Here is a 19,302-nt window from a genome sequence, read left to right as displayed (position 1 = left end):
GCATCACCCACCCACCCAAATCACTTTACTGCCATAGCCACATTAGAAATTACTACATTTTACGCAATCCATGTACTTGAAGCGAGGTTGAGGCAAGAAGCAAGGGTAAAAAACCCCTAGGTAGGCCTCTGCATGGGGACCTGCTTGCAACACCACATTTGTTTGGGCCCAGGAATCCCTAGGGCTACTGGAATAGATGCAATGGCAGTTGCGCCTGCTAGTTCTGTGGATAAAACATCTCTGCAGGAGAAGCTCATGTGTGGATAGGAACTGTCTCAAAGTCACACAGTGAGGTTTGTGGTTGAGTGGCCCAGTCTGGTCTGGCTCAGTCCTAACCCAGCACTCTTAACTGCTACATCATTTAAAGGATGTAATACTTAAAAGAGTTGTTCAGATGACTGTTGAGAACTTAGGATGCTCAAAGTGCTATTTTAATGCTCAATACCAATTGGTACCAATGTTCCTAAAGAGCCTCTTCCATAGGTAGCCGCTGGAAAGAGTTTCATATTGGCACTCTTTGCTAAATTATTTGAGGGAGATCTTACGGTCCTTTATCTTTGTGCTTTTAGATGTGCTTCCAGTTGATTAAAATATATTTTAAGACCATTCACCTTGCAAAAAATAATACTTTTTTGTCTTAAGCGAATGACGTCCTTCGGATACACACCTGCTTAAGGGAAAAAAAGCAGTGGTTTAATTTTTGTAGACAAGTAGTCTCAAAATACCTGTGATAACATCTCTTTGCAGAGTGCTCATTTGGCAATGATTGACACCCTTATGATGGCATATACGGTCGAAATGATCAGTGTTGAGAAGGTGATTGCGTGTGTGCAGCAGTATTCTTCCTTCTTCCAAGCTACAGATCTGCCCTATGACATAGAAGATGCTGTCATGTTTTGGATAAATAAGGTAAGACATACTACAAATACACTCTTCATATAACATAGGATATTTGTTTTCCTAAGATGATTATGTGGGGGGTTATTGTTATTGTTTGTTATTATGGTATGTATTTTGTGTTTTTATATTGTAAACTGCCCTGTGATCTTCAGATGAAGGGCGGTATAAATAATAATAATAATAATAATAATAATAATAATAATAATAATAATAATAATAAAATAAATCAAACTGTACTATCTTGAAAATACTTGATTCATTACATAATGAAATTATATCAATATGTCTTTTTTACACACAAAGAGTATTAAATTGTTTGTCCTTTTCATCTCAGGAAGAGTGCAAAATTCATTGAAGGCCTTCTTTTTGTCATTTTAGGTAAACGAACACCTAAAAGACATCATGGAGCAGGAGCAAAAACTAAAAGAACATCATAGTGTGGAAACTCCAGGAGGTCAAAAGGTATGTCTAAGAAATGCACTAGCATAACAAGCATCCCAGTACAGCTGCAGCCAACTTTCATTTTTGAAATATATTTCCCAACAGCTGTAAAATTACTTTTTGAATAGAGACTTAAACATCAGAGTTTCATTTAGACTTGTTTTGCTTACCTGGCTCTGTTTTGGTGATGTCAGGGGAAATTCTGGGAGAAACTGAGCAGAAATTTTGCATTTGGTACAAAGGAACCTCAAAACACTGTTACTGAAATCAATGTAGGGGTAGGCAAAAAAAAAAAAACCCCTTTGCTCTGTGTGTGCTATGGATTCAGCTCAAAATGTTGCCCTAGTGAGAGCAGAATGTAGCGTATCGAGAGTGGCCACCCTCTGCACAGCCCAACCTTCAGCCCAGCCCTAAAACCTAATGTAATTAGGCCTTTGTGATAGTGTGCTAATGAGAACAGAGGCTGTCCTCTGTGAACAGGAGTCATATATGCCCTTCAGGAAATATTGGTGGGGCTGATCCTCGGTTTGGGCTTAGTGTTTTCTGTGGCTTCCTCCCATAGAGAACTTTTATTTTTAAATTACTCTGATCAACCACTTATTCAATGGGACATTTTCTTCCAATACAAATAGCTTCAAAGGAACAACTTCCATCATGACCATGGCAGAGGAGGAAAGTGTTAAACTGTCCTTCCCCACCTGTTGCAATATCAGTTTTCCAACTCCACCACTCAACAGCTGCTATTTGCATTATTTATTTGCATTAAAAATGTTTACGTTTAATTCAAAGATGCATTTAAAATTCCATCTGAATTAAGCTCTTTCTTAGAAAGACTATTTCACATTAAAGTTGTTAGCTTCTAAGGTGCTAGAGGAGTTTGTATATTTACACAAAATAGATGAAGTGATACGTTTATTATTAAAGATTGTCCTGAAGGTAGAGATTTCCTTGCCATTCCTGTTTTTCGATTGCCCTAGATTATTACTCTTGGACAAATTCTCTTTCAAACTAGTGAAAGAAGTGAAATGAGTTGTTGTAGGAATAGGGAAGCTAAAGGGAATTGCATGCAATCAGAGCCCATCAGCTGTACCCGTTTGGGTTCTTTAGCTGCCCCTATTAATTAAAATGGCTTTTATACGAAATATAAAAGAGTGTGGTGACTTCTCTTTCCGCAGAGAATTGTAACTTCAAGTGTTTGTGTTTTTTTAACTCAAGTATTTAAATGATGCTAAACTCTTTCACCAGCGCTAAATTACCGAGTAATCTAAAGAGTTTATAAATTTTCCCTTATTGCACTTGGGGTGCATCACAGCTTACACAGCAGATATGATAGTGGCTTGTTACACCAGCATTTCTCATAGTACTTCTGGATGAGAGAGTCATTCATAGCACGTGGGTGCTTGATTGAGTCAGGGGTTGCCTAGCACATATGTGGATGCTTAATGAGTTGTGCATGATGAGTTACACTTTGTGGCAAACACTGGCATCACCCATGGACACCCATGTCAGTCCTTTGATTCTTCATATTTGCAGTCTTTAAATGTGGTCTTCTCTTGGGATCCAAGGATTCCTCCATCTCAAGAGGATGTGTGCTGCCCTTCCTTGCTCTCTCCTACACTGTGTCACTCACAGCTGTGCAGCCATCACATTAGGTTTCTGCACCAGTTTTCCTAAAGTTGCTGACATAGGCATATAATTGCAGCTGTCACTTCTGATGACTTTGGTCTCCCTTTTTCTGCCCTGTCCTCCCCCTGTCCCCAGTTTGTTTTCATTGTGTAGGGGGAGCTAAATTATTTGCTTCACTGGAGACTGTAATTAACTGACTCAGAACTGGGTCAGGTTAAGAAACACTAGTGTGTTAAGTCACACCAGTTCATAGATTTATACCTCCCCGTCCCCCACATACACTGTGATACTGTGATTGGAGGACCTTGTCATGGCTTTAACCTTCACTTGGGATTTGTAATTTTTCACCCCTCTCTGCCCAAATTGGAAAGAACCGCAGAGCTGATTTCTGCAGTTGTTGGAGGCAGGTATTCCAGCCAGCACAGCCAGTGGTTGGGGACTTGTGGAAGTTGTGCTTCCTCCCCCTTTATCTTTCATATAATGGAACATTCATATTTTTAAAGTTGGAAGCCTGATTAAGCTATTGGTTTGGTTGTTGCCGGGGACGCGAGTGGCGCTGTTGGTAAAACCTCAGTGCCTAGGACTTGCTGATCGTATGGTCGGCGGTTCGAATCCCCGCGATGGGGTGAGCTCCCGTCGTTCGGTCCCAGCTCCTGCCCACCTAGCAGTTCGAAAGCACTCTTAAGTGCCAGTAGATAAATAGGTACCGCTTTATAGCGGGAAGGTAACGGCGTTTCCGTGTGCTGCGCTGGTGCTGGCTCGCCAGCTGCAGCTTCATCACGCTGGCCACGTGACCCGGAAGTGTCTTCGGACGACGCCGGCTCACGGCCTCTAGAGCAAGATGAGCACGCAACCCTAGAGTCAGACACGACTGGCCCGTACGGGCAGGGGTACCTTTTACCTTGGTTGTTGCCGTTAGCTACTGAAGTGATGGTTTCTGCTAATGCTACTCTTATTCATGCAGAAAGCTGCACTAATTTGTCTGCAAGGTTATCAGTTTCAAGCAACTTCATTACAGCAATGTAATCCCAGGATAATATCAAGGAAGCTTTAATAATAGTTTTGTCATCTTAAAATCAATTTCACAGTGGTGTTGTATTAAATGAGCTTAAAAATGACAAAGTGGGAGATGGAGCCAAGTTAAATCTTGTGTAAATTTGGTTTATAATAATGTCCGTTTAGTTCATTTGGAATCATCCTACCCGTAGGGGAAAGGTCACGTGCAGTTATTTTAGCAGTCCAGTCAAGTAAAATACACTTAAAATTTATTTTCTAACATATAATAAGTAGGTCATATTTGACAGGAAGTCTTCCTAAAGATAAAAGGGAGACAGATAGGTAGATCTCCTTCGGTAGGGATAGCTACAGCAAAGAGTGCTATCACCAAGAATGTCCAGTTTAGGTGGCATCTTGCCACATTTCAGATGGTGAGGAGGGCACTCAAAGCCCTGATGGGGCAGGGCACAGCATGGAGGAGGTATTTCTTCAAATATTATAGCCAAGACTTTGCAGAGCTTAAAGCTCAAAGCCACCACTTCGAATTGGGTTGGAAACTTAACATTAACCAAAACTGCACATTTCCGATTAGCCTCTTACAGTCTATTGGCACCAGTTAAGAGCTCAACTACTGAGCTCAACTACTGTACTGTTGCCCAGACACACTCTTTCAAAGCACCCCATGCAGAATATATTGCAATAGTCCATGGTAGGCAACTCCTTATCTCAGAAGGGCCACAACTGTTGCACCAAGCAAAGATGGAACTAGGCACCCTTGCCCATAGATGCCACTTGAGCATCAAGCAGCTGAGCTGCAGCGAAAAGTGAGGAGACACAGCAACGTCCTCTACTTGCCTTATTCTACATCTAGGCAGTTGTACAGATTGGGCTCAGAGGGAGTGGGGAAGGGAATAGGCAGCCATGGTGAGGAGGATGTGGACCTTCTCAGGGAATGGGATTGTCTTGCCCAAGTGCCCTGCAAAACCTGTATCTGGCATAGTGCAAATGTTTGTTGCTCAGAAACATGTGTGAATATTTTGTGTGTGTGTGTAAATCTTGCAGTGACACCTTTTGCATGAACATTTACAGAAATTGTACATTTCAGTTTATGTATCAAAAAAGGCCTCTAGCTAAAAATATCAAAGCCAATTCCAATTATCTTCCGCAGAAACACAATATGGAATCTTCAGCGGAATGTACTTTTAAAAGCAAAACACACACAGTTTGTTGTTAGTTGGGGAGTGGGGGACTGGCATTCATCACCAGCACAATCTTTTGATCCAATAAACTTCAACATCACTTATGCCAGTTGTGGGGAACCTTCAGCCCTCCACACATTGCTGAACAACACCTTCCACCAGCCTGCACAAACGTGTCCAATGACCTGGGATTATAGGAGTTGTATTTCAGCCATATCTGGTGGTCCAAAGGTTCCCACACCTGATTTATGGGCTTCTTTTGGCCACGATCCGAAGATGCTCACATACTTCACTCATCCATGCAACCAGATTTCTCTTGATACCTGTTTTTCTCTCAGAAACTGCCTCCGTAGAACCCTCATGCTTCTCTTTTTAAGAGCGAAAAGAAGTTTAAAATTATTTGTCTAAAGGGTTACTTTAAGAAAGAAGATAGCCTGAACGCATAAGGAGAATTTCTCAGTTAAGAATCTTTTGTGCCATTTCCCTAAATTGCTTTTCAAAAGACATGGGAGTCTCAGAGCAGTAAATTCTGGAATTAAAATACTCAGAAAATTTCACACACTTCCACACATACTGTTCATACATTTTTCTCGTTCATGGTCTTCTTATTATAGATTTACTATTCTCACCAATTAACACCTACCTCATATTACTGCTGCTTATGTGTTTTCTCCACGACTTGTATTGTTGCCCAGAATGCTTTTTATTATGTTTTTTGTCACTACGAACATAGTCCAGGGCAAAACTATGTTCTTTTTTTAAAAAAGTTTTAAATCTTACACTTTAATCATGTTACCAAGTGGCATTGGATATTTTAACATAGCAGTTTCTGACCACAATAAATAGGCACATTTAGGAGTACTGCTATGTAATCCTTTGGTTCATGTGTTGCTGCTTCTTTGATAATCCGATGTCATGAATTCTAATACTGAATTAATTACCTAGGTAGAAAAATGGATTAGATGTAACAGTGCTACTTTTCTTATGGATAAAAGGCACCATTTCGTGGATTTCTTTTTTTCACTAAGTGATAATTGTTCTGCTAAAACATGCTGAAAAGTACAAAAACCAAGTCATTATTTTCGCAGGAGTCCTTTTATTAACCACTTTTACAATTAATGAAAGCACTGGGAATGTTCACACAGTGCAATTATGGATCATTCCTTTTGTGCAAAAATTAGAATGTTTGAAGAGAATGTCTTGAAGGAATTGAATTGTAAACTCTGATCAAAATATTCATCTTTCCTTTGCTCTCTGCTTTCCCTTCTTTTTCCTGCTGCTTCATCTGAAGTCTCCTTCCAAATGGTTTTGGAAACTGGTTCCTGTAAGTTTGCCCAACTGCTTCACTTTGATACAACAGTTTAATTTTGTATGAGTGGCTCTACCGGTGTCATGCTGGTCCAGTCGTTCATTGCTCTCGTGCCTCTTTTACCAGTTTGGTAGATTTCTGTCCAAAGGGGCAGCAGAGGTAGATTATATGGGAATACTCTATGCTGTGCATCATGATTTGTACGTGTTTGCTTCTGTGTACGTAAAATAACTGCAATGTGGAAATCAAAGGGTTTTGTTTGGTGTTTGTGTTTTTTAGCCCAGGTTTTACATGACTGTAATAATAGGTTTGTTCATATGTGTAATGGGATGTGGGGTTGCTTGTGCGTAAGCCACAAACTGCTCCAAGCTGAGCAGTTTGGTCAAACTTTTCCCCGGCTGGACAGCCCTTACTCCGTGGCTGTCTCAATCACTGGCAGGATCTGTCAGTGGGCGTTTCCTGAACTTTTTCCAGCATAAAAGTTCTTTGACACCAAGTCTCCGCCTAGCCTCTCTGCGCGGAAGCTTTCTGCGCAGAGTGGGCGTGCCCAGTGGAGGTCCTGTGCTCTCCCCGCTAGTCTCTGTGGAAGTATCTTGGACCCCTCTCTCCAAAGTCCTCCTAGGCTCCCCTTTCTTCCTGGTGTCACGCTGATTTCCTTCCCCAGAGGAAGTGAGCTCTCTCTCCCTACTGGGTCCTTCTCCTGCATCGCTGCTGCGCCTTACCTCCTCTCCTGTCTCCGATGGCAGTTCCCTGACAATATGCAAACTCATTTCTCTTTTATGTTTTGTGAATGACTTCCCTTTTCTAAGACCTCTGTAAAGACTATAGTTGTTAGTTAACACAGTTTTATTGAAACAGCTATGTACAGATTTGGGTTTCAGATGAGTAGTATTTGTGCCTTATCTTTGTCGTCCTATGTTTCCCATTGCATTATTCTACTGAAGCTGGACATTTCTTTTCTAAGTACTATGTGAACTGTTCCATATTGATTGAAATGCCATATGTGTGCAACTGGCAGTGCTCTGAATGGAATTGGCATTGGTTTTTCCTTTAAAATAAATCTATATTTTGCTTATAAATGCTAAATCTATATAAAATAATATAACTATGTCTGGTTTGGAACTACCCCCTTTTTTTGCTAATTGGTTAAAGCATCTGCAGTACAATCTGTTTTCACATATGTTTCTGGGCATGACTATTTTATTTCATTTTTGCATGACAGGCTCGTTACAGGAAGGAACAAACCCTACTTAAGCAGCTGCCCTGTATCCCATTGGTGGAAAATCTGCTGAAGGATGGCACAGATGGCTGTGCTTTAGCTGCCCTGATCCACTTTTACTGCCCAGATATAGTCAGATTGGAGGGTAAGAATATTTCTTCTTAATGATACCTCTGCTTGTTAACTGTATTATGGTTTTGCAGTCTACCCTGTGAACTTTTTGGAAGCGTATAAGCACCCAAAATAATGTTATGTATTTATTTAAACCAGCATGGGTATCTATTCATCAAATACATGCAGTGTGTTACACTCTTGGGTTGAAATAATAACCACATTAGTAACAGCCCAGTTAGTGATTTTATAGTTGCTCATCCCAGTTAATCCTAAATAACCATTAAAAGAAAGGAAAAGAAAATGGTGTTATAAAGGTGTTTTCATAAACAACTCACCTGTTGACTGATTACACAGTGTGTGGAATCAAGGAGCCCAAATTGCAAGGTCTTCTATACATTATGGAATATACAGGCAATTTCCCATTTATGCAAACTCTGTGTGCAACTGTGCACAGGTGCAGTGCCAGGATCCTGGAAGTGGATTCTGGAAATGAGGAGTGCCTGGAGAGTCCTCTTGGCTCATGAGGAGACCCTTCCCAGAACCTGAAGAGGACATTCTCTTCAGGCTCTGGGGAGGATCTCTTAATGAGCTAGAGGCGCAGTGAGCCTTTGTTGAGGCCTCCTGCCTAACAGCTGACATGTGGGGTAGAGCAGCAGCTGCTGCCGCTTCCCCAGCCATCAGCTATGTGAGGCACACTGGCCCTTCAGCTTGCATAGCCAACAGGCAGGAAAGGTGAGCCAAAAAGCTCTTGGTTCAAATCTAATTAATTCTGTGAGAGTGTACATAAAGAACCCTGAACACTTTGGAAAAGTACTGTATTATATGCTAATTTTAATATTTATCATTAGTATTGAACCAGAATCCAAGTGTCATTAGTAGTACCTGCCCTTTGTATCTAAAGGCTTACTCCAAATGTTTGTGTGAGCAAACAGCTTTTAAGTTCAATATTTATCACTTTTACCTAGGGATGGGGAACCTGTAGTTCTCCGTATGTTTTTGGACTACAGTCCCCATCATCACAATTGGTCATGCTGGCTGGGGCTGATAGGAGTTGGAGTATATACATAACTAAAGCCCAAATGTCCTCCCTCTCTGCTCAGGAGAATGTGAATGAGCCTCTTCACCTATTGAGCAGTTTCAGTTTGTAAATTTAGTACTTCCCATGATGTCAGAATTGATTGACTGTGGCTAATGTCTATGCTCCAAACTTGATTTGAAAGCCATAGTTTGAAATTGGTTTCTATTTCCAAATTTGATGGGTAAACACCAGTGTGAAGATACTAAGATGAAATATGAAGAAATGCTAAGTATTTGTACTGTGCAACTGTTCTGCGCGCGCGCGCACACACACACACAAAATCACTGGTCTAATAAAACCTGTATAATTCAGAAATGCATTAGCAGCAAACATAAATCTATTTGAAATGAACTGCAGTTTCCATTTTTTTCTGAACACACTTAAGAACAAATGGGTAATCTTATTTTGCCAGGAGCAAAAGAGATGGGGGTAGTGGTGGATGTTGGGTCAGTTTTAATAAAATGCCTAAATCATATTTTTCTTTGTTTTATAGATATATGTTTTAAAGAAACCATGTCACTGGCTGACAGCTTGTATAACCTGCAACTGATACAGGAATTTTGTCAGGAGTACTTGAACCGATGTTGCCATTTTACACTTGAGGATATGCTCTATGCTGCTTCTTCAGTGAAGGTAAAAAAGAATCCTGTGGTGTCTTTGAGTAATTCTCCACAGGAAGCCATGAGCAGACATTATATATATAAAGCTAGGCACCAAATGGCTCCTTAAACCAAGGTTGCAGTTGCCAAAACAGAATGTCTAGTTGCCGTTTTTGGGCAAGACGACTCCAAAGTCTTCTTTTCTTATGGACTGTGATTGATTATCAGTTTAAAAAAATCTAGCTAATTCAGGTGAATCTAGCTAATACAGCCTTGAGCAGGAGTGAGGGAAATTGACTGACTCACTTGATCTACAACCCCCAGAATGATGTGTGGATCGGACATGGATCTATTGGGAATCTACACTCCTATTGGATTCCACTGTGAGTTGATTAACTGTGGTTAGCATGCAGCCAGGCTTAGGAGCAGGGTGTACACATGATTCCCCACATCTCTTCTCAGTGTCTTCTCCCTCTTTTGGTATTCAAGGATCCAAAGCAGATATTTCTGTGCACGACAACTGTTTCAGAGTGACTTTTCAGAAGAAAGTATGGATAGAACTTGATTGCCCAAAGAGCTAACGTTTTTTGTTTGTAATTTCCTTCAGTAACACGTTTTTATTTTTATTGTTAAGTAACATATTTGGGTATCCACTCCATTAATGATAGTAACCTCTTTCAGTAAGGCCACAATCATATCATTGAACTCGAGGGGCTTTCTTCTGAGTAGACATATATAGGATTGCTCTGTAGATCTGTTTACACAGAGAAGTAATGGCTTTCCTCATCTGATTGAAACTTAGCCACTTTTTTCAGTAGAGTCAGGATTTTGTAGTATATCTAAATCCTCCATAAACTAAACTAAACCACATTGAAATCACTGGAAAATACCTTTTTAGTTCTGTTTGTTCCAGTTGACTTGTTTTGCCATAGTAGCTTGCAACAGTAGATTAGATTTGATGTAAAAGGGCTTGCTGTTGCAGTGGATTTTACTAGCTTATTGCATTAACATTATGAAATAAATGTGACTAGATTTTGCTAAATGTATTTTGATACATTAATTTGAGAGCTTACTATTTGCTTCCCCACCCCCTCAAAGCAATGTTATGGATAGTTCTTGGAACTGAGTTTCAATTATGTTTTTTCAACCTTTGCAGAACAAATACGTACTTGGATGTAAACATTAAGCAGAAAGAGTTGCCAGGTTTTCTTCCCAAGCTCTTAGCTGGTGCTTTTGAGTTCTGTTAAGGATGTGTAAAATTGAGCTGCTCTGTAAACAGAATAAAATCAGTCATAGATGGCTTTACAGATTTCCTGGAATATCTCTTGGATGCAGTTGAATGTCTTAGTTACCTCAGTTTCAGGCTGCAATCCTATTCATGCTTGGGAATAAGTCCAATTGAATTCAATGGGGCATTCTGTGTAGAAATCCGTAGGATTTCACTATAAGATTTCCTATTAAAATACTGTAGTGCTTCAAAGTTAATGCAGCACTATAATAATAACAATTTAAAAATCATTCTGGCCTACAGTCATGGCCAGTGGAACATTAAAACCTTTTAAGCACTTCATTTTTGGAGTGTAGGCCTAAAAATAATTTGATGGGCAAAAGAAAAAAATAACCTCTGATTGTTCTAATTGAATTTCTGAGGAGAATGCATATAAGGACGCAACCTGCTTTCATAGCTTGATATATATTGATTTTGCTCTCTTCCTTACCCTGCTCACCCAGACTGCTTCGATCCACTGTTGCTATTCTCGTGTTGTTTTCTTTTACTGCTCCTCTAAGGAATGTACCACTTCTTTTTAGCGGGGAACTGGCTTACATCAAATCTGCAGTATGTGCAGATTGCAGTGCGTACAATTTCTGCCTTTAGCAGTTAGGCTTGGTGCAGAGAGCATCCAACAGCACCCAGGATAATTTATGTCCATGGATTATAAACTGCATTTGCTTGTGTGTAGTTTATTCCACTTTTTCAAATAGCAAACATAACTGCTTAATTACTTATTAAATTTACAATTCACTGCCTCAATCATTTTAATGAGTAATTTTCTAAAAATCTGCGTGTGGACTGAAAGATTTGTAACAATAGGACAACTTGATTCGTCTCTGATGATCTGCTTTGTGCAGAACCAGGACTTGAAATGCTTATTTGCCAAGGCTTGAATATGAGTGCAATTCAGCAAAACCACCCTGATAACATTAGCAGTGGTTCCGTGCCCGCATGCTGTCCTCCCAGGTTTGCCTAGGATTGGAATGAGATATAGTAAAGTTCTGGTTACATGCCAAGCCTGGTCTCAAAGAAATGATCTACGCTCCAAACAGTTTGTTTCCAAGGTGAGATTTTGAGAGCAGAGCCTGGGCCCTAAGAAAGAACCAGTGAGCATCTAATCATTTTGTGGAGTTTTAAAGAGAGGGTAGATTCCTTTAATGCTAGGGATGTTAAATAGCATTAGGAATCCTTGGGATACATTTGTACGTCAGGGGAGCTTTTGACAGCTTGTGCTCCATCAAACCAGTTGTGGTCCACCAGTGATCTGAGAAACCTCTCATTTCCCACCTTGTTAGACTGGAACTGGAAAATGCAGACTGAAAAATGAGAATGCAGCTCATGCCTGTGATTTGCATACCTGGTAGATTGCAGGTTATTTGATTCATTCTTAAGGAGGTATGCATGTGGTGTTTTTATGCATTAAAGCTATTTTTTTTTTCTCCTGATCTCTGCAGTTTTCCATTATGCACTGTGAAGTAGGTCATGTTTAGCCACTGAGAGTTAATTGCTTTCAAAGGGAATCAGCAAAAGGAGGAAGAAACTGGATCATTTTCCAACTGCTTCTTTGTAACACATGTCCTACTTTAGACAGTTGTAGGAGTTTTCTTTTAAATTCTCTGCTGGCCAAAGAAGCATGCATGTTACTGAGCCCTGCATAATAGTCTGAATTCCTGTATCTGCTATGCATCAACTTCTTATGAAACATTAATGTTCAAAGAGCTCCAGTCTGAACCTACTTTTCTTGAAAGTCGGTCAGCCGGATTTTAGATGCATCAGGTACAATAATGCATGCTTCACTGACCGAAAGCCAAGACAGTCCGCTGGTATACTTCTTAAAAGATGATTTATTTGTTTTAAAAAGTAGCTGCTGCTACAACTGTTTCCTCACTAGAGCTTGTGTCGATGAAACATTATTTGTCCTTTCCAAAATCTATAGATTTACTGCGGACTAATCAAGCTTGTCTGGTTGGCAGAGGGATGAAATTACACATAGTATACAGTATGCTTTCTGTGTTGCTTTTGGAAGACATACCTTTTGTGAAAGCCCTAATTCCCATTTGTAAGATATGAAAATACATCATTGATACCTCAGGACCTGCATCTGTGTCTGAAAGTGTACATATAGCAAAGGAACCCAGAAACATTTCTTAGGCTTGTGTGTGTTCTTCCAGGGTTAGATATTGTGGGTGGAATTCAACTAGACAGTTGCATGAAAAGAGCAACTCTTTCGCTTGTGCAGCTGGTGTTCCCCCCTCTCCACCTTCTTACATACACCCTATGCTGTCCCCAAATCTGCTTTAGAGTGTTGAGAGAAACCCTAGAACAGATTTAGGGGGGGTAAGGGGCAGAAGAGTAGGAGAACGTTCTGTTGTGCAAGGAGAAATCATTGTGACAGCAGAATGATTTCTTTAGCACTTCATTGAATTCCACCCTGTCTTTTACTTGTGTTTTATGGAGCCATAGAGGTGTCCACAAGAAAAGAATTGAAGTACAGTGGTGCCTCACAAGACGAAAATAATCCGTTCCGCGAGTCTCTTCATCTAGCGGTTTTTTTGTCTTGCGAAGCATCCCTATTAGCGGATTAGCGCTATTAGCGGCTAAGCGGCTATTAGCGGCTTAGCGGCTTAGAAAAAGGGGGGGGGAACTTGCAAGACTCGCAAGACGTTTTCGTCTTGCGAAGCAAGCCCATAGGGAAATTTGTCTTGCGAAGCGCCTCGAAAAACGGAAAACCCTTTCGTCTAGCGGGTTTTTCGTCTTGCAGGGCACCACTGTAGTTTGGATTCATATCCACTATCTCAAACATAACTATTATAAATCCACAATTACCTTTCTACTGAGCTTCATATACATATGCCTCTTTAACACCTGTGACTTTCAGTACATGAGAACATGGCCAGATCTAAGGGGAGTGAATTTACCTGTTTTCCATTCATTCTGAAAAATATCAAAGGCTATTTGATTATAACAATTAACATTTCCATAATAATATTTAGAATTTATATGTATTGTACTATGAAATTTAAATGCTTTACATGCATTATGCTAATTCTGAAAACAGCCCTGTAAGAATTATTCATTTAAACAATTTATATACTGCTTCACTACAACCATCCCTTAAGTGATGTACAAAAATACAATAAAGAAAGTCAGTTAGAAATATAAAATCAAAATTCAGTTAAAATGCCTGCAGGATTTTTTTTTTTTTTTAAAGTCTACAGTAGGTAGCAGGTGTTCCGTAGGGATGGGGATGGTCTGACTTCAAATGGAAGAGATTTCCATAAAATTATCTCTCTTGTATGGTTGTGAGAGAAAAGTGATGTGAATGAAACCTCATAGAGAATTCATGGCAGAAGCAAGGGATTTATTCAGTCTCTTAGCTGCTAATTTATTGTTACTCCACTGCTCAAAGACTTTCAGAGTGTTTTACATCATCATCATCATCATCATTTTAAAAAAGAAACTAGCAAGCAACGAACAGTCTTGACATAACGACAAAGTAAAAAGCCTAGGCAGATAAAGATTTTCACCAGGCTTTGGAAAACCTTCAGACTATGCCATGTGAGCTTTCCTGGAAAAATTGTTCTGTAACCAATGTGTATAAGTAGAAAAGAACACATCCTGAGTCCTGTTTGGGTGATACCATAGGACTCACCCAATGACATATACATGGAACAGCCTCCACTTGCTGGCCCCATTGTCCACATGAGTTTGTTGGAAAAGGGCAGGAACCCAGGTTCTAAGCTATTTAGAGACTTTAAAGATAAGAATCAGCACTTTGGATTGTGCTTGGAAACAGATTGGTAGTCTGTGTAACTGATTCAAAATTAGCATGGTCCATTTTCCACCAGTCCTGTTTGGTCATCTCACTACTCTGTTTTGTACCAACACATAAAACAGTGTGGTGGGACGGATTATCCCTGTCAAGGTTACAACAGGTACATTATGCCATGTAAACCTTTTGGGCCTCCAACACTAAAGGGTAACCTGGAAAACCGCAATTTGCAGACCTGTTCCTTTCTGGGGAGTGCAACACCATTCAGAAATGGTTGACTGACACTTCACAGGTCAGGCAAGCCACTCGCCAGCAGTACCTCTATCTTGTTTCTGTTGAGCTTCAGTTACAGGCACTAGTTTTAACACATCCATGGCCTCATCTGAATATGAGAAATGAAACCCTTCAATTTGCGAGATAGGGGACAAGGCAGGGCCTTGAAGCGCACCATAGCATAAAAACCATGGGGCAAAGCCACAGTCCTCCAGCACCTCCTTCTGGAAGCAGCCATCCAAATAGGAACATAAGACTCCTATATAATAAGCAATCCAGAAGGCTGGAGTGTGCTGCACTACAAAACGTTTAACAAATGATGAGAACTCCTTTGGAAGCTCTCACTAATGTAGTTGAATAAAGGGATTGTTCCTTTAGTGCACTGTGACCTCATGTTTTGTGACATTTAAGTCAATGGCTAGCCTATAGAAAATAATGAAGGTTGGAATATGCTTGCAAAGTAAAACTGGATATCTCAACCTTGCCCTCTAGTGTTAAATAAATTACTGAACGTTTTGAAATGCTGTCAAATACTGTATGGTGTATAGAGAGATAATAGGTGGCTCAGTAGATGTCATAGGCAGGATCTGAACAAGATTTAAAACTTGTTTAAAGCGTTAAATACATATTTATTTATTTATTTATTTATTTGGTCCCCCTGTGGCACATTCCATGGGGTTAGTGCAAACCCTTTAAGTTTGCCTGAGCAGCACTTTGGAGCCTGACCTGTATATTGCATGAAATACTTGGTTCAGTATAATGTGTTTATTTTAATCCAATAAAAAAATGTTGAAGTGCTATCTCCCACCTCTTTTCTCTCTTGAATGGAAAATATTCCTGTTCATTTTAATATCAAAGGCAGCATCCCCCCCCCCATTCCAATGCCATTTGTAGCTTGCATGAAATTACTGCGGCAACAAGAAGAGAAAAGCAAAGGAACTGCAGACATGGGCAAAGGCTCATTCAAAGCTGAGCTTAGAAATCAATAAAACAGAGCCAATGGCTTTTACAATGTTGAGGCTCAAAAACCGTCTTCCATGATGTTGCTGAAATGTATAGTGGGGGAGTGGGTAGTGTCTGTGTTTGAGCTATGTTTCTGGATGTCAAGCATTTTTTAAAAATCAGTTACCCCCCCCCCTTATTTTTCATATTTATAAATCTTATCCTGCAGCAAACATCCTGCACAGTAATTGAAAAAGGAATTTGTCTGTTCATTGTATTTATATTCCACTCCTTTAACTTGGTTTTCTGGGCAGCTTGCAGGCTTATAAAAAATGCAGCTTAAAATATGTATGATGACCAGTTCACACTGTTCCTTATTTGTGTCTTGTAGTTTGGACTGATTCAATTTTATGGCTTTGTTCAGAGGGCAAAAGTTTTGTTTTGCCATTTAATGCAAATTGAACCAACAGTGGTTGTTGGTCACTTTCTGGACATTCTTCTCACTCATAAAGTCCTAAGAACTCCATTCACTCCTGTGGGACCTAAATATGTAAATGCCTTATCAAAACCTTCCTTAGAATTCCCATTTAGAATAATTAAATTAAAACTATTTAACAGAATGAACTATAAAGCATATCTATTTTACAATCCTTTTGTGTTCTGATTACTCATCCCATCTTCTTTGATCAAAAACTCTTTCTCCAGACTGATTTAAGATAGTTAACAGCACAGTCCTAGTTTTGTCTACACAGAAGTAAGTCCTACACACCACCTGCAATAGAATATTCATTTTGCAGATTTAGTAAATCAGCCTCCAATTGGTCCCAGAATAATTATCATATAGTAGGGAACACAGGGTTGGAAGAGTACTGAAACAAAAGAGTTACTATAAGCCTTAATGTTGTGGCTATCAAAAGGGCTAAATCTCCTGTTGCTCTGCCACTCTTTATGGGTGCTGCCGCTGTTAGCATGTATACTAAACACCCATTAATCACATTTTTGTGCGCATTCAGGTTTCCGGCAAAGCAGCTATATCAAATTTCCTTAAATATTTAGAAAGGCTGGATCACAGGTCTTCCTCATTCACCCACGGTATACCATAAGGGGGAAAAACAATACCTCTGATATTTAGCCACTGCTTCTTACAAGGTTTGACCAATTATTACACTGTCATGAGGATCTATTATACACAGATGATAAAGGTCCAAATCTGACATCATTACACCAAGCTTATTTTCCTCATTTCTTTTCATTTACTGGGATGTGAGCCCATTTCATAAGGCTTTTGTCCTCTTTGTCTAGTCTGCTCCTAAGCATGAGCATCAGTGCACCAACTTTCTGAGCAGTAGAGGATCATTCTGTCCTAAGTAAGAGTCAATCTGTCCTAAGAATTGCCTGTTCCAAAGTCCCAGCTAGTTTACTTTGCAGTGTGCTCAAATCTCTTTATGATGTCATCGTGTATTACGACTGGAAACAGTTGGAAGAAGTTGAACAGTCCTTCCTCAACCTCGTCAGGGATGGTCCTAGCTATAGTTTTAGCTCCTTGTATTTCTTCCTTGGGTCATAGTAAGTTTGGTTTTGGTCTGGCCTCCCCTGCTGCTGCATGACCATATCCAATTTCCTGAAGAGTCATAGGTCAGTGATAGAGCATCTGGTTTGCATGCAAAACGCCACAGGTTCAGTGCTCCAAGTAGCACTGGGAACGTCCTCCATCTGAAATTTTGACAGTACAGTGGTGCCTCGCAAGACGAAATTAATTCGTTCCGCGAGTCTCTTCGTCTTGCGGTTTTTTCGTCTTGCGAAGCACGGCTATTAGCGGCTATTAGCGGCTTAGCGGCTTAGAAAAAGGGGGGGGGGAAAGGAAAAAACTCGCAAGAACTCGCAAGACGTTTTCATCTTGCGAAGCAAGCCCATAGGGAAATTCGTCTTGCGAAGCACCTCAAAAACGGAAAACTCTTTCGTCTAGCGAGTTTTTCGTCTTGCGAGGCATTCGTCTTGTGGGGCACCACTGTAAGTGTAGAGTGACACTTGGAAAACAATGCAGTGGTACCTCGGGTTACATACGCTTCAGGTTACATCCGCTTTAGGTTACAGACTCCACTAACCCAGAAATAGTACCTTGGGTTAAGAACTTTGTTTCAGGATGAGAACAGAAATTGTACTCCGGCGGCACGGCAGCAGCGGGAGGCCCCAGTAGCTAAAGTGGTGCTTCAGGTTAAGAACGGACCTCCAGAACGAATTAAGTACTTAGCCCGAGGTACCACTGTACTGAGCTAGATGAACCAATGGTCTTAGAAAAGGCATTGGTATCTGGGACCAATAAATAGTACAGTGGTACCTCTGGTTGCGAATGGGATCCATTCCGGAGGCCCATTCGCAACCTGAAAAGAACGCAACCCGCAGGTCGCTGCTTCTGCGCATGCACGTGACATCATTTTGCGCATCTGCGCATGCCATGCGCAAGCAGCGAAAGCCGGAAGTAACCCTTTCCGGTACTTCCGGGTCACCGCGGGACATAACCTGAAAACGCGCAACCTGAAGCAAATGTAACATGAGGTATGACTGTACATTCTCTTCTCTCTTCCACCCTAAGGAGCTATACATGGGAGGTTTGGGGGTTTTTGCATTAGTGCCAACCAAGCTGGCAGTGATACACAGTACCTCACTGGGGCCTTCATCTCATCTTGACTCCAGCTACTTCCTCAGTTATGTGTTCTTTTATACCTTCTGTCATCTTTCAGTTTTAAAATATAATATGCTCTTAGTAAAATGTTGATGAATGGCTATACTGTTACATGGCATGGTAATGAAGGACGTATGTACAGTCGTACCTTGGTTCCCGAAAGGCTTAGTTGCCGAACAAATCGGTTCCTGAATGCCGCAAACCCAGAAGGAAGTGTTCCAGTTTGTGAATGTTTTTTGGAAGCCAAACTCCTGCAGCCAATCAGAAGCCGTGCCTTGGTTTCGGGAGTCAAACGGACTCCCGGAATGAATTAAGTTCGAGAACCAAGATAACACTGTATTGTAAAAGGTGTAGGAGTAAGGAGTTACCCTAATCGCTTCATTTGACAGCTGAAATATAGCGCTTTAGTCTTTCATTTTATTGCCATCTTGTGGCCAGGAGGGGAAATGATACTCAAAGCCATTTATCTGTATTTAATGAATACAAACTGGTATAGTCAGAAGCTATTTAGTAGTCTGACCAGAATCGTAAAGTATTTTACTCAGTCTTTGAAAAAGAACGTAAACCATGAACAGTAATTTAAATTGTACCATCTTTGCCATTTTTGAAAAATATCCTGGATTTTAATGTTCTTACTTGCAAGGCAAAAACCATAGCAACATATTAATTTTACAGATACCACTGGATCTAGTTCCTCTAGAATGGGACCCCCTGCAGTGGTTTCTTCCTTCAGTCCTGTCTGGGGCCTCCCATTTATGACAGACTTTGCATTTCAGCCTTCCATTTCTTCCTCAAAACTGGTACCATTATCCTTTCTTACTATTCCCTGCTTCTATCACTTATTGTTGTAGTCCAGTCAGTCCGTCAGGCTATGGCTT

At 40.4% G+C, this 19,302-nt stretch overlaps 1 protein-coding gene across 2 annotated transcripts in view; it reads left to right on the top strand.

The window, feature by feature from the left end:
* Nucleotides 1-19,302, top strand: part of CAMSAP2 (calmodulin regulated spectrin associated protein family member 2) — an 81,244-nt gene that overhangs the window by 43,261 nt on the left and 18,681 nt on the right. The window contains exons 3-7 of one of the 2 annotated variants that reach the window (XM_079981062.1): nt 748-909; nt 1,279-1,362; nt 6,454-6,486; nt 7,694-7,835; nt 9,376-9,515. In XM_079981062.1, coding sequence (XP_079837188.1) covers nt 748-909; nt 1,279-1,362; nt 6,454-6,486; nt 7,694-7,835; nt 9,376-9,515 — 561 coding nt within the window. The remainder of the gene's footprint in view (nt 1-747; nt 910-1,278; nt 1,363-6,453; nt 6,487-7,693; nt 7,836-9,375; nt 9,516-19,302) is intronic. The other variant, XM_079981063.1, reaches the window with a different exon arrangement.

The sequence above is a fragment of the Podarcis cretensis genome (genome assembly GCF_951804945.1).
Source record: "Podarcis cretensis genome assembly, chromosome: 6".
Lineage (NCBI taxonomy): Eukaryota > Metazoa > Chordata > Lepidosauria > Squamata > Lacertidae > Podarcis > Podarcis cretensis.
The sequence above is the reverse complement of the archived record's forward strand: the minus strand, read 5'-3'. Positions and strand labels throughout refer to the sequence as shown.